This window comes from Alnus glutinosa, chromosome 4 (genome assembly GCF_958979055.1).
Source record: "Alnus glutinosa chromosome 4, dhAlnGlut1.1, whole genome shotgun sequence".
Taxonomy (NCBI): domain Eukaryota; kingdom Viridiplantae; phylum Streptophyta; class Magnoliopsida; order Fagales; family Betulaceae; genus Alnus; species Alnus glutinosa.
In genome coordinates, this window is record NC_084889.1 from 34,318,516 (window position 1) to 34,334,377 (window position 15,862).

The following is a 15,862-nucleotide window of genomic DNA, read 5'->3' on the forward strand; positions in this document are numbered from 1 at the left end:
GGTGGTAATGACCTGTTGACCACTCTAGGTATAATCAAATTAACCAAATTATTATATAGCTTCTTAGAACATTAGGTGGCCGTTAAGAAATTAACCTCAGTCATTTATGAGCAAAATATGGTAAACAAAAATATGGGAGTAAGTAAAACTAATTTCAAATTTCGTGAGGATAGTTGAAGGATATCTACATTTTTTATTTTTTATTTTTTATTTTTGGTCAAAATGTAGAGATCTTTTTGTAGAAAGTAAAAAATTGCTAGTTCTAGTATTTTGAAAGTACCCAAATCTTATTGTGAAGCTTTAAATAATATATTTGATTTTTAAGCAAAATGTTTTAGAAGTCGGAATCAAAGAGCCTTTGCGTCCTGTTTATTTAAGATGTGGTAAATAAAATAAAGGTAGATTAAATAAAATAGGAAGTGATGATAAACCTATGGGAATTAAATCGAACTTAACATCAAATATATAGAAAATATATTGTAAGCTAAGGGCAAAGAATCATATACATAGCAAATGGTACAAACAACATATATAATATATGCTAGGCCCCCCCACCACCTTCCTTGCTTTTTCTTTTGCTCATCGAAAGTGAACACCTTTGAATTCTTAAAAGCATTTCCCATCGTATGGCACAAGTAGTAGATAAGTTTGGAGCCGATCTTATGTTTATCTGAAGCGAAACTGAGCTTTGAACTTAATTGGGAGGTTTATTAAGCTTTGAAGCCAAAATCCAGATTTCTTCTATATAGCTGTGAGTATTCATTGATGCCTGCTTATGTGATCATTTGACCAGTGGCCTGTTTTTGTATGTTGACCAAAACATATATAGCTGTTAATATTGTTTTCTTCAACTCTGATATGCAATATTTGTGAGCTTCTTTCCATCATTTATCGTCTAAACTGGGAGACTGCTTCGTCCTTTTCAATTTGAAGATGATTGTCTCCTTTTAATTTGTTGCAGCTGGGTATTTATAGTTGAAGGCTGTGTCATGTGAGAGAGCAAGTGCGGAACAAGTGGGCCTATCTTTTTGGTTCAAAATACACCCATATATATCCGGATCTGTCTTCATCTTTCAGGTAAGTTTGCCAGCTCATTCATTTACAAATTTCACCATTAGAGAATATAGAGCTTGGGAGATGGAGCTTCAACATTTCGGCCACAGTCATCCGTTGAACTTCAACGAAGATCGGCCAAGGATTAATTATGGATATTCTAATAATTGTGTTGGGTGCTGGGAACATATATCGGGTCCTAATTATAGTTGCAAAGAGTGCTCTTGGGTAGTCCTTCATAAATCATGTGCGGAACTACCCCGCAAGTTGCAGCATCCATTGCACCCAAAACATCCCCTTCTCATCAAACATCAATTTCTAAATCCCAAAGTCAAATGCGAGGGTTGCAATGGAGGTAATATGAAGGGCTTCATTTACAATTGTTTTGACTGTAAATTTAATCTTCATACAAAATGTGCTTCTCTGCCGCTCACCATCCAAGCTGAAACTCATGCCCACCCATTGACCCTCATGCGTAGATCTGTCTCTTTCACCTGCGATGCTTGTGGAAAAGAAGGCAAAGGCATGTTTTATTCATGTGGTCTCTGCGGATTCTGGGTCCACCTAGAATGTGCTTCCATCCCATTGACTGTCAAGCATATCCGCCACACCCACCCTCTCAACCTGATCACCAACTCTCTTGAGGTCCATCAATCCGACCATAGACTTTGCCAACTCTGTGTTGAAATTGTAAACATAGACTACATGTTTTATTGTTGCTCAACTTGTGATTACGTTAACCATCTTCAATGTGCTACAAATAGACGACTGCTGGATGAAACATTTGTTCCGGATTCTGAAGATACGGAGCTGGGGCCTGATCAATCCATTGATTCCTTTCCTTATGTTGTCTTGAAATCCAAAGTGGGAAAGGACAAAATTGAAAAAGCTGTCAAAATCAAACATTTTTGTCATGAGCATGACTTAGAGCTTAATGATGAGCAACTTGAGAATAAAGAAAAATGTGATGCGTGTGTGTCGCCTATCTCCCTTCCCTTTTATAGTTGTGCTCAATGCAGATTCTTTCTTCACAAATCTTGCGTTGAATTGCTCAAAAAAAAGTCACACCCACTTCATCAACATTCCCTCATTCTCCTCCCAGAGATATCTTATATTAGGCGATTTCGCTGTGATGCTTGTAACCGCACTTGTAATGGCTTTGCCTACCGTTGTGAAAAATGCGATTTCGACCTTGATGTCTATTGTAGTTTGATACCAGACATCATTAACCATGACGGTCATGAGCACCAACTTATCCTCTCCAGCACATCAGATTCTGATAAGTGTAGCTCTTGTGATTCTAACAAAGAAGAATTAATGTTTCGTTGTGCTGATTGTAAATTTACTCTGGATTTCAAATGCGCTACATTACCTCATACCATAAGATACGGACCGTACGAACAACCATTCATACTTTGTTATAAAGATGAAGATAGTTCTAGTGATGAATATTTTTGTGATATTTGTGAAGAAGAGCGGAATCTAAAGCACTGGTTCTATTATTGTGCAGACTTCAATTTTCCTGCTCATCCCAATTGCATTCTTGGAAAACTTTCATATATGAAGTCTGTGAGGCATGAACATCCCCTCAAGTTGGTTGACAAGTGCAAGGGTGCCGATCGTCTATGTGATGAATGTGGTAGTCTTTGCTATGGCTTGACTTATAAATGTATCGATTGTGATTTCAATCTTCACAGGTGGTGCATTCACAAGACTACAGAACAAACAAGGCTGGCTGATTGAAAATTTTCCATTACTTCCCAAATCTAGTTGTTAATATATTGTGAACTATAATGAGCTTAAAAATGGGAGATGCAACTAAACCTTTCCGACACGCCATTTTTCCTACCTATTTGCATAGGTATTTTATTGTGTAGCTTCTAATCATTTTTAAGTTTTGAGTTTAGTTATTTTGTTGTAAGAACTATATTTCATTTGTATTTCATCAATTTCTATTTTGGTTTTTTGGTCATTATACAACCCTCTATATGTTTTCACTCTTTTGGTTGCTGAGAAAATTGCCAGAAATTAGAAAAGAAATAAAATTTCTACTTTTTTTTTTTGATGAAATGAGGAAAGAGTTATAAGAGAGGATTCTTACTATGTACTCTGGATTGGAATGGAAAAGAGAATTTGGGATCCTATGAAAATGCAACAAAAAACATGATTGGCAACGGCCCATTTAGCTAAAGCATGAGTTCGAAAATTGGTACAATGAAACACTTTCAAAGTATTCCAACTTTGAAAGGAAGATAACACAACACTAGAATTTAAAACAAATTAGAAAAACTCCAATAGGAGAAAAGATAGGGGCTCTTAACAGCTAGAATCACCAAAAGCGAATCTCCTTAAAGAGATAATTTGTAATGCCCAAAAAAATAAGTAGGGAATTTAACTTTTAATAAATTATATTTATTTGATAGGATTGGACTAATAAGAAATTTCAAGTAGATAAATTTATATAATTAGAATAAAAATAAGTTTTAGTTGAAATAATAGAATTAGAATAATAAAATAATACCAATGAGTCTTAGTGGAATAAATAATTATTGTAAAGATAAGTTTAGTTGAATTAAATATTAAGGATCATATATTAATTAACAAAAGATAGAATTGAAATGAGGTGGAGTTATAAAGTAATTTATATGAGTTGGGGCCCTAAAATAAAAAGGAGAATCTTATCCTAAACATGTGTCAAACTATGGACCACTCTTAGAATTCCTTATCCTTAGAAGAAAAAAAAAAAAAAAAAAAAAAAAAAAAAAAAATAGAACAAATGGACATTTTTGGTATTTCCTTCTCTCCCTTTTTCCTCTTCCTCACCCCCCAACCCACCCCCCCCCCCCCCCCCCCCCCCCCCCCCCTTCATCACACATCTCTCCCCCGCCCTTTCTTTCTTTTCCTTTCCCTCTTCCTTTCTTCTTCACCTTATTCTACCGAGACCAAGGGAGAGATCGAGACTGAGAGAGACACCAAGAGAGATCGACGTCGAGAGAGAGAACAACGGATTGAGAGAGAGAGAGAGACGTGCAGATGTTATGGTCTTGGATAATAACTAGATAATTCTTACTTAGTTTCTGGAAGTTCAAGGATCTAGATTCCTCCCTTACACTCTCGGTGTTTTCTTATACTGAATTGATAGATAGATATTCATTCCAAACACTGTAAGACTTAAATACAAGCTAGATAACTGCAAGTAACTACCCCTAAGTCCAACATGGATCACTAAGCTAAGAAATAGGAAATAACATTTACAAGATGAAAGCCCATTACATATATGCCCCTGATGCATGATATGCCATGACCCATCATGCCTTCTAGACAGTAAAGGAAACAGAATACTTAAAGAAAGTGGAAACATAATGTGGGTAGCCCCACCACTTCATAACTTGCATCTACTCTGAACTGACGCAGGTATGTAGTATAACAGAAGTTTACCTTGTAAACGGACCATAACCTCTTTCTCCAAGTTTATTTTCAATTGAAAGTCTCTCTGTAACTGCTTCAATGTCAGCTAAAATAAAGACTTGCAAATTTGGAACATTGCCATTAAAGTCTCTTTGAGCTGCCATATGATTAATTTTGGATCCTTTAGATGTAACAACCATTCAAAAACGACGAGAAGAGAAGATGCCCAAAAGTGTTAGTTCTTCAATCATGGTGGTTAATAGTAAGTAATCCTAAGTTCCAATTATAGATGGTGAGTACATGCATGCAGGGCCGGCAGAGCCTTAGGCCGTTAGGCGGGATTAGGCGGCCACCTAAGGTCCCAAATTAAAAAATATAAAAAAATATATAAAAAAAAAGCTAAGAAGATAGAAAGACTCTAAGTTTCCATTTCAAATCCTACTCTTTATAAGATCCTTTCAAAAATCTTACTCTTTATAAGTTTTCATTTTTATCTCAATTTTCCTATTCAAGTATTATTTAAATTTGAATTTCTCTCTTCTTCTCAATTTTCATTATTTTCCAGTAACTTACTATGCAATTCCTTAAAATCTTTTCAGAAATTTTTATTTTCAGAACTAAAAGTTTTAACAGAAATTTTACAAATAGAAGAAAGTACTTAAATTGACACATTAAATTATAATGACTGGTCCTTGACAATTTTGGGCCCTGTGGTGTAAACCAATGACTAGTCCCAAAAATTAATGAGACGTATATAATGTGATTTTATGGTCAATTTGCAACATTTGCCATGAATGAAAAATGTCACAAGGATTCATGGGTTTGTTTTAGAGTGTGTTTGTTAATTTTTGGTTGTAACGTAGTATAAAGTTACAAGTAGTTTTTAGTGTTTTGTGTTTTAAATTTCTTATTAATATTTTTTGTTTTATTTTATTTTTAAAAAATGCATAAACCTATTTTAAAAAGTGTTACCAAACGCCAATGAAAGAATTGTCTGAAAAGTTATTTTTTTCTTTAGTGGGAAAACAATTAATTAAGTTATATGTATTTGCGCGATTATTATTCGTTATTCGCATATGAGTTACATAATAGACATTTTGAATTTATATCTAAATCTACATGTAAGATTAAATAATGTGACTATTACTATATCTAAGCTTAAACAAATTAAGGTCAAGGCATGACTAACAAGACTGGGCCGACTGGCTAAGAGACTAACAGTTTTGTAGACTATCTGGAAGAAATTTTTGTCCATGTGCAAGTAAGTCCACAAGACGCATGCTTAATTATTGAATAGCACTCTATTATGTATCTTTGATTTTTCTTAATAAAATAATTTTGTTCATGAAAAAGTTGTTATTGTCAATATATACAATTTCCTAATGCCAGACTTGGTTGGATTTTAAAAATCCACCGTGTTGGGACATTTATGGGCAAAGTCGGCAGGCCCGTGTCCTTGGGTTAGTTCTAAAAACTCCAGAGTCCAGAGGCCATTCAAATGGAAGGTCCGTGATCCTATATGTGTAGACACGACCCGATTTCAATTAAGCTTGAATATTATTATAAGTAGGCCAGGATCGATTATCGACCCCCTCGTCTATTGAGATCGCTGGGGAGACCGGAGAGCGTATTAGATCAACCACTCTTGATTACGTGTAGGAAATCCCGGTAAACGATCGAGACTGCAACTTTCTGGGCAAAAAACTTGGTCAACAAAATGGATTGGTGTGAAGACTGATCTGCTATTTAATGAGCAAGGGGCAACGATTGATTTGAAAAGACTTGCGCATAAATGAGAGACATTTGGACCATATATAGCTCTGATCTATGATCCGGAGATGCAAACACACGGTTAAGTGCAGTAACTTTTGTACTTAAAGGATGGTTAAAACCAGGGGCGGAGGGAGGGGGTCGAGAGGGGGCACATGCCCCCTCTCAACTCCCAAAAATTTCCCTTATTCCCGGTAAAAATTTTCCGGATATTATGGTTGCCCCCCCTCAGACACTCATCAAGGGCATCAACATACACCGGAAAAAAACTTTCCAAGACTAGGAGGAGTAGAGGATCGGGATTCAATTCAGTCTTTGATTTCAAATCTGAAGTTTCAGAGATTTTTAGGTTAACGTGCGACGTCTTAACGAAGAAGAAAACCAAAAAGCTGTGTTTAGATGCTTCAACTTTAGTACGTCGACACAACGCACCGTTTTACTAAGAAAAGCTGAGTTGACCAAAAGGTCCAAAACGGTCATCTTTATTTCCTGTTGCGTGTCGTGTCTTCAAGTTAAAAAAACATGAGCTGTCCAAGTCAAAACGTGCGTTTAGTATAATGTTAACGCTAGTAGGAAAAAGAAACAAAGGTTTTAACTTTTAATGCCATCTGACGCAACAAGTTTCAAATTTTCAATATAAAATGTTGTGTTGAGATTCGATTCTTAGAGCATTCCCAGCGACTTTTTTTTTTTTTTTTTTTTTTTTTTTCATTTTTCTTAAATGTAGGGATTAAAATTACTTTTTACTTCTCTATCAAAAAACACCCCACAGCAGTTTCCTTTTATTTTTTCCTATATTATTAAAATATTTTTTTGTTACTTTTACTTTAATTAAAAGTAAGAAAAGAAAGAGATAAAGTAAGAGAGAGATTATATTTTTAGAATAAACAATTGAATAAGAGGTGAACAGATAATTGTAGGGAAGTTGCTGTAGGATGGTTTTTTTGACTTTCTTAAAATTTTTCCTAAAATTTAGGGAATAAATCCTTTGTACGGAAGCTGCTAGTAATACTCTTACAAACTTGTGATTTCAGTTTTTTTTTTTTATTATTATTTATTTAAGTTGAAAAAATTTCAAATTTGCTAAATTTGAAACAATTTCAATAATATGCCTTGATTCACAGCGTTTGGGAATTGAATTTTTAGAAATTAGAATTGAATTCTAATTCACTCACGAATTTCGAGGTTTGACTTTGTGAGATAAAATTTGAAAAAATTTAAAAAAGTTGAATAAAATATGATTTATTTTTAAAAAAAGTAGAGAATATTCTTCTCTTTTCAAACAATTCAAATCAAGAGCTTCATTTTTTTTTCTTTTTTTTTTTTATATATTTTTTTTTTTAAAAAAAAAAAAAAAAATGTGTACAGTGCAAAGACTGCCTAAAAAAAAAAAAAAAACTTAGTCATTTTTTGTTGACAATTTCTCTTTCTTGAAAAGTTTTAGGTATGTAATAAAAATTTTTACATTGATTTATGTTTTAATTTGTATTTAAATAATAAAAATGTAAGCTTGTATATTTCAATTGCTTTTTAAATTATTATTTTTTCTATTCCCTATGAGAGAGGGGGGAAGGGAGAAATTTCAAAGAACACAAAATGGGTGGACAACTCAAACAAAGATTGCTATTTTAAATTAATTATTTGTGAATATATATAATTATTTTTTATATATTTTAATTGTATGAAATATATAATTTCGTAAGTTATATTCTTTAATGCTTCAAATTTTTATTTTTTAATTTTATATTTTAATCTTGACCCCGCTAAATTAAAATCTTAGTTCCGCCACAGGTTAAAACTGCCAAAAGCATGTCTTATTTGACAGCTGAACTAATTAATGCATGTACGGGGGTAAAAAGACACAGCCAACATGGCCACCTTAACGATTGACAAAGTATACATTCGAAAACAGGAGAATGGTAAATGATCTTCTTCTTCTATCTTTTTCTAACAACATTTTTGTACAATTTCCTTATCTTTTATCCTCAAACTCAAATATCATCGAAACTATCCTGCCTCAGCCCGCTCCGACAAATTTCTTTGTCTAATTTACTTTCTTTAATTTGCAGAGATCAAAGGCTGTGAATACCCCTTCTAAAGGGTTTAATCAAAAGCCCAGAAGTTCATATGAATATATGGGCCTTATATTCTAATGACACAGCTATTGGCAATCTGATTTTTGACCAAAAGAAAAGGTGATAAGCCACATACTAAGAGGAGCTTGCCTGGAAAAATCCATAACCAGTTTGTGTACAAGTATGAAAACCAGGCTTTCTGAGATTGAATATTTGATATTGACTGCGAGCAAGAGGAATTGATAATATGATCGAGGTCAGTTAAAAATAAAGATGAACGTAAAATAAAGCTCTGAATAACGCGTCATTTTTTTTTTTTATTATTCTTCTCTAAGTTTTTAAAGTTGAATTTGATTGCTTAGATTTTCCGTGGATTTCAAATGGGTCTTTTTGTATGTTTTCCGTCAAATAATTAAAGTGACGTCCATTAATCAATCTCAACATTTTTTGCCACAACCTACATATTAAAATAATAATAAGAAAAGTACTCATATTTTCCTCAAATTATCACCTCATTATCAATGCCTCCAAATTATTAATTGTGTCAATGTCACCCAATGACAAAAATATCCTTTATAAAAAATAAAAATTTTTGAAATTATAAAAACTATCACCTCATTTTTTTTTAATTTTTTTTTTGAATTTATAAGAACATTTTTTTGTCTTATTGTTGAAATTTTAGGGTCATTTTTATTTGTTGGTCTTGGTAGAACATTGACATTTTTTAATAATTTAGGAGGGGACATTGACACAATTGATAATTTGAGAGACATTAACACACTACAAAACAATTGCTCATTAGCGTAGACACTTGGTACTAGACGCTAAAAGTTCCAAAGTCGACGCTATTGAGTATTAATGTCAACATGTTGAGGCTAACAGGTTGACCTGAAAGCTCCGACGTTGATGATCATCAGCTGATCATCAACGTCAACTTAGAGGTTGACGCTGATGATGACCCACCAGCATCAACTTAATGATATATGTGGTTGACACTAAAGATTGTAGCACATGTATCATATGTTGAAACTAATAGGTCTATCTTTAATGTTGACGTAATTGATGCTGATGATGAACCGGCCACCAGCGTCGACAAAGTTGACGCAAATGATATATGTGTTCGACACTAAAGATTGTAGTACAGATACGTACCATAAGTCAATTCTGATAAGTCTAACTTTAATGTCGACACCTACGTTGATGCTAATAGTCTATCATCAACGTCGACTCTTGTAGACGCTAATGACATAAAAATAATAATAATAAAATATATGTATATATATAATTTAATCATATATATACTAGCTAGTTTATGAACGTATCCATTATTATGTTCATACACGTATGTTTAAGAAGAAAAAAATGAACTCACATGCACATGCTTTTAGCAGTCTAAAAATTTACCGATATATGGGACTTCAACTATTTCTCAAAGATTCTCCTTATCTTCCAAAATCTACTTAAAATATACAATATCCATTCAGGAGCCTGATATCATGGGTGAGGTTGGGAATGCCAATACGTACAATCAACTACTGTCTGCATATGCCAAAGTGAAGTTCTCATAATTTATATTGGGCTGGCAACTTTCAATTTTTTCTGTGCAAATAAAATAAAAGTAACGCAGACAACATACATGATCGTACATTAAGTATTTGGCAAGATGATTTTATGGGAAGTCCGTTCCAGGATTTCAGGCAGAGGAAAATTCAAGAAGAATAGTGAAAATGTTAGCCTTTGTCAAAATTGGAACTTAGATGTAAACATACCTACTGGTTTGACATATCAGTTTAGGCCAAGTGTTTTTATTGGTCTGTCTGTGATGTGTTTCCTCGATACGTTGGTGTTGTGGGACGTTGTATGTACATTTGATTCTTATATAGTTGTTAATAATATTGGTCTATTTATTCATCAAAAAAATAAATAAAGGCGAGAAAAGAGGTCTATCTAGTGCTTCTAGCCTTCTAGTGGAAACATATTAAAAAATAAGGTTAAATACGTACGATTTTGCTCCATGAGGTTTAACGATTTTATTTTTTTGCTTATTGTGATTTATTTCGTATCGTAGATGGTACCTTGTTTATGGCTAAAGACGAAGATGATACTTCCGTCCAACTTCTCGCCCAAAAATTCACGGAAATCCACAGCAATATCTCTAAGAAGCTGACACATGCATGCCCTATGCCTAATTAAAAATTAAAAAATTTAAAATAATAAAAACTAAAAAAAAAACAAAAACAAAATCTTGAAAAAAAAAATTGAAAAACAAAATAATAAATAGGAGGGGTGTCTCCTCCTGCTTCAAAATCATGAAAAGGCTCATTGTATGTTTTGCAAGCTTAAGGCATTTTCAAGACTCCAAAATGATACTAGTAGTTTTGTGTTTTAATTAGGGTTGAATATGCAAGTGGATATTAATCGTTCGTATCTGCTATCTGTAACTATTTACTATCTACACATGTGGATGCATATGCATGCGGTTAGCAAAAATCATTATCCGCATATGCTAAGACGAATAGTGATTAACTGCATCCACGTACTCTTTTTATATATATTATTTTTAATAAATTCATGAAGAACAAAAACAAAAACAACATATTATAGCTAAAAAAAAACACATTATGACTACTACTCAAACTGTTAATTGGTAGATAAGCTTAATTATGAAAGGATGGGTTTCGATGAAGCATTTGCGATCACTTTCTGAACTTGCACCATGAGTACTGGAGAGGGACCTACCCGAGATGCCTCACAAGGGAAGACTTCCTGATCAGTCCCACTAGAAGGGCAAGACTTCTGTGCATAAAACAACAGAACGTCGCATATATATACCCCCACAATTTTGGGCCCGTGATGTAAACCAATAACTAGTACCAAAAATCAATGAGATGTATATGTAATGTAACATGATTTTATGGTCAATTTGCAACATTTTTCCATAGGGAAATGCTACATACATATATATAAAAGAGATGTCATACATTGTCATCCCAAGACATAACTCTTGACCACATTTATCTACGTGCCAATTAACTTTTACTTTTACTTTTTTTTTTTTAAAAAAAAAAATAATAATTCTAAAGCTAGCTAGGGAACTACCTTGCCAATGTGGCAAGGTGGTCAATAACTGTGTCCTAGAGTGACAAACGATCATATCCCTATTTATAAACTAATAATAATTATAAAAAGAGAGATAGAAAGAGAAAAACAAAGATTAAGATGGTTCGACTTATAATTTACATCCACACATTAAAGATTTATATGCTACATCTTTCTTTTATATGATTTGAGTGCAATGCACGCTCTAGCTATTTAAAGAGATTTACATACGATTAATTTGAATAATTTCAAATACAAACATATCCCTTAAATTAGGGTTAACAAATCTCTTAAATTAGGATAATCAAATCATCTAAATCCCTTTATTTAGGTAATAAATCAACATTTATCATAAAGATTTTCTATCCCTTAACAATACATATATACTCTTAACTCTTAAATATTTACTCGATCTCAAGTGTTCATTCTTTAATAGGCTAATGATTCTTGTATATCACCTTGGTACATATCACATATACATCAAGACATATTAGATGTGAGATTTATGCATGTGGATCCCATATATGTAGGACTCATGCTTGGGTTCCAGACTCAATGTGTCTTGGTAAAACCTTGATGTACACCAAGATAATGTGCAAATAACACATCTCTTCTCTAATATATATATGATAGTAAAAACTTTTTTAAGAGTGCTTTTTTTTTTTTTTTCAGAAGAGTCCATTTCGATTTAGATTAGAATAAATATATATATATATATATATATATATATATACATATACATATAAAAATAAATAAAAAAGGAAGAAAAAAGAAAAAGTTCTTTCCACTCAACTAAAAAAAAAAAACACAAAAAAACAGCTCTTCAAAATCGACCAACGTCGTCTTCTTTATCTTTCTGCAGCTTCTCTGCGTCTTTCTGTCAAACACATGATCTTCCCCTCTATTTGTCCAGCCACACAGAAAGTGAAACACTTCACTCTTTACTCTCTTTCTTCAACCTCGTCAAGTCCACCCAGGTTCCTCTCATTCCTTCTTATTTTCTATCTCTTTTCTGTCTTAATCTTTTTTTCTTTTTCTTTTTTCTAATATGGCCAACGCCATTTCAGTTCCTCCACTCAAATTCTGCAGAAAGAGTTCTTTCTTCTCCACTGTTCTCCCAAAATCCCCTTTCTCTTCCAGAGACCCTCAAGCTCAGTCTCCATCTCTAGAAACAGAACAAAACCACAACAAAAATAAATAAATAAAAAAAAAAAGAAAAAAAAAGAGAGAACCCATCTCCCATCCCACTCCACGTCTCTAATCTTTTTTTGTCGTCAGCAGCCCACCTCTTTCCCTTGCAGCAACCCACGTCTCCTTCCTTCTCTGTCAGCCCCATATCTCTTCTGTGTCAAGACACTCAAGTCAGTCTCCTCTCTCAGCATTTAATGTTTAATGCCCTCTTCTTCCCTGTCTCTCAATCTCGTTCTCCATCACACAAGTTTAGACTTAACAGTCTTTTCTCTCTAATGGTTAGTAACCCCTTTTTTACCTTCTTTGTTTTCTTTTGGTCAGTGTCTCCTTAAAGCCAAAAGCATAAAAAATGCTAGAAGTCTCCCTCTCTCGACTCTCACTCTTATTTCTTCTAATCTCTTTCTTTGTTTTGCCTTGTGTGTATCCTCAAAAGCATCAAACGGATGCTAGCAGTTTATGAAATTAAAAAAAAAAAAGGATAATTGCACCGTTGGTCCCTGTAGTATATCATAATTATTTTTCACTCCCTATGGTTTAAAAAGTTCATGAGAGGTCCTCGTGATATGCAATAATTACAAATCGATCCCTGACGTCAAATTCTGTTAAATTTTTTAACAGATTTCGTCAAATGCCACGTCAGCGACAGGTGTTACCAATAAGATGGCGACACGTGTCCACCGTAATAAAAATATATAAATTTATTAAAAAATAAATAAAAATACTTATTCTTTTAAAAAAAATAAAAAAAAAATTCAAAAAAAAAAAGCTAAAGGGGCCGGCCACCCCCAAAGGGGTGGCCAGCTCCTTCAGCTTTTTTTTCTTTTCTTTTCTTTTTTTTTTTTTTTTTTAAAGAATAAGTATTTTTATTTATTTTTTAATAAATTTATATATTTTTATTACGGTGGACACGTGTCGCCATCTTATTGGCGACACGTGTCGCTGACGTGGCATTTGACGGAATCTGTAAAAAAATTTAACAGAATTTGACGCCATGGATCGATATGTAATTATTGCATATCACGAGGACCTCCCATGAACTTTTTAAACCATAGGGAGTGAAAAATAATTATAGTATACTACAGGGACCAACAGTGCAATTATCCCTAAAAAAAATGAGCTATAGTTGGCCCTCTTTCTTTTTGGCCCATTGTCTATCAATTATCTAGTTTGTGGCAAATGTCCAAAGGCCTAAGTCTATGTCAGTCCTTTGATGACTCTTTTCCTGGCTTATTATTGGCCCAATGTCTTGCTTATGACAAATGTCTAAAGGTCCAAGCCCATGTCAGCCCTTTGATGGTACCTTTTCTGACCCAATGATGGTCCAAATGCCTGTGGAAAATGTCAAAGTCCCAAGCCCATTTTAACGTCATTTGCCTCGTTTCTTTTGTCTTTAACTTCTTTTTGTATCTTTGTTTCTTTTATGAATTTTTTTTTTTTGTAAACTTGCTATTTTTGGATCTTTTTGTTGTAATTCCTATGTTTAGTTGCAATTAAAAAATGATGATTAGAAGCAACAGTCAAACTGAAGGAAGTTCTTACCATCAGTTTGTGGGGGAATATTAGAGGATAAATCTCTACAACAAGAAACTCCAGCAACAAGCACCATACTCCTGACAAGTCACCAGAGAAGCCATTCCTTCTCCATCTCCAAGCAAAGCTACTGCTGCAAGTCACCAGAGAAGCCATTCCTCCTCCATCTTCTGTGACAAGATCTTCAACCCATAACTATGTAATTGTCACTTAGTTTTTCCTTTTGTCTTTTGGTTTTTACCCTCCTCTTAAGTCTATATATTAGACTATTATGTAATCAAGCATGAAGTGAAATTAGCAACAATGTAGTCCCTTAACTTCTCCTGTGTTCATTCCCTTCTTCCTCTTCCTTCCCTGCTTCTTATCTGTGTTTTGCCTTCTCTTTATTTTCTAATATTTCTAACCGTATTTTCAATTATTTTGATTTGTAAAGTCTTAAGCAGGAGGTTCTTAATTACTGTAATAGTGTACAATGGATCCAACTTCGATCTGTGCTGTAATTTAAAACTACAGCATATGTTCCGTAACTTTATGAATGGCTTGAAAGTTTTAGGATTTTATTAACCCACACGTCAGCGTTTTAGACCATGAGGAATATAACCAAATGTCTGAAGGCTAGCTTTTTGGCTTGACGTCGTTTAAGAAGGTAGCGGGACGGTCTCTTTTCAACAACGTACGCAGGAATGAGTAAAATTATATGTTTGACGCCTTTTTTTGTGCTCTATTCTGGCTTCCTCTTAAGCCTTAACCAAACAAATTTTTTTCAACAAAACGTTCAAGGCTCGAGAGAAGTGCAAGCAGAAGATGAAGAATTAAGTTATTGTGAACACAAGCAGCTATGGCATCGAGGGAAAGCAATTGGATGAGGGGAAAACACCCAGCTGATCTATTAGCAGGCCCTTTCTTTTGAAATACTAAATAAGGTCTCTCATGGCCCAATTATTATTACAGTGTTCTCTACCATAGAACCTAGCGGCTTCTATGAGGAAGGCGGCACAAAGGAGGCTCAAGGGCTTGTTAAGGAAGGTGGTTAGGGCCGACGATGGGGGGAAAACGAAAGAAGTTTTTTGGTCCCCCTAAGCCGGGGGTGCTTGTGGACGGATCAAGATCTCCGCAATTGCTTGCAACTTGAACCGATAATTGAAAGAATCTATATTCAAATCAAGTATCCTGTAGGATAGATCGAGAAATGGATTTATTGTGATAGAAATGGCTCATATTCAAGATAAAGTGCATTTCCATCAATGAGTGAATTTAAACTTGACCAAAAGATAGGGTTTTGTTCATAACTATTTCAAATTCATACATCCTTAGCAGCAAAGACCAACTTAAATATTAGTTTTTCTTAATGCAATAAAATAAGAAATGTAATAACCACCTATACAAGCTAGCTAGGTGACGTACGTAGTGAAAGCAATAAATATGAAAGAGAAATTGTGTTCTCAATGCTCAAAAATAAACACCCACGTCGTTGTTTATAGAACAGATTAAATAAGAAGAAAAGAAATACAATAATTATAGAAATACTCGATGGCAAAGGAAACCTAACGATGGAGAATTCAAATAAGCGATAAAATCCCAATCTAAATAGAAATCAATGTATATAATTGATTTTCTTTGTTAACCAAAATTTGGTTGAAAATCAGCTGGGATCGTGATAAATCTTTTCCGTCTGCAGAAACGTCAGCACTTGTCCACATCTTTGAACAATTGGGAGTGAGGTGGAGAGTTTATTT

General features: G+C 33.8%; 1 protein-coding gene across 2 annotated transcripts; it reads left to right on the top strand.

The window, feature by feature from the left end:
• Positions 1–589: 589 nt before the first annotated feature.
• Positions 590–3,064, top strand: LOC133867463 (protein VACUOLELESS GAMETOPHYTES-like). 2 transcript variants are annotated; one of them, XM_062304237.1, is made up of 3 exons: positions 590–751; positions 962–1,408; positions 2,564–3,064. In XM_062304237.1, exons 2-3 carry the CDS (start codon positions 1,138–1,140, stop codon positions 2,794–2,796), a joined length of 504 nt encoding a protein of 167 aa, XP_062160221.1. In that variant the 5' UTR covers positions 590–751; positions 962–1,137; the 3' UTR covers positions 2,797–3,064. The 2 variants fall into 2 exon arrangements, with proteins under 2 accessions (XP_062160221.1, XP_062160220.1); XM_062304236.1 differs by having other exon boundaries at positions 962–3,054.
• Positions 3,065–15,862: the final 12,798 nt, after the last annotated feature.

Coding starts and splice junctions, on each gene's coding strand:
- LOC133867463 (XM_062304236.1), top strand. CDS start 1,138: ATGGAGCTTCAACATTTCGGCCACAGTCATCCGTTGAACTTCAACGAA.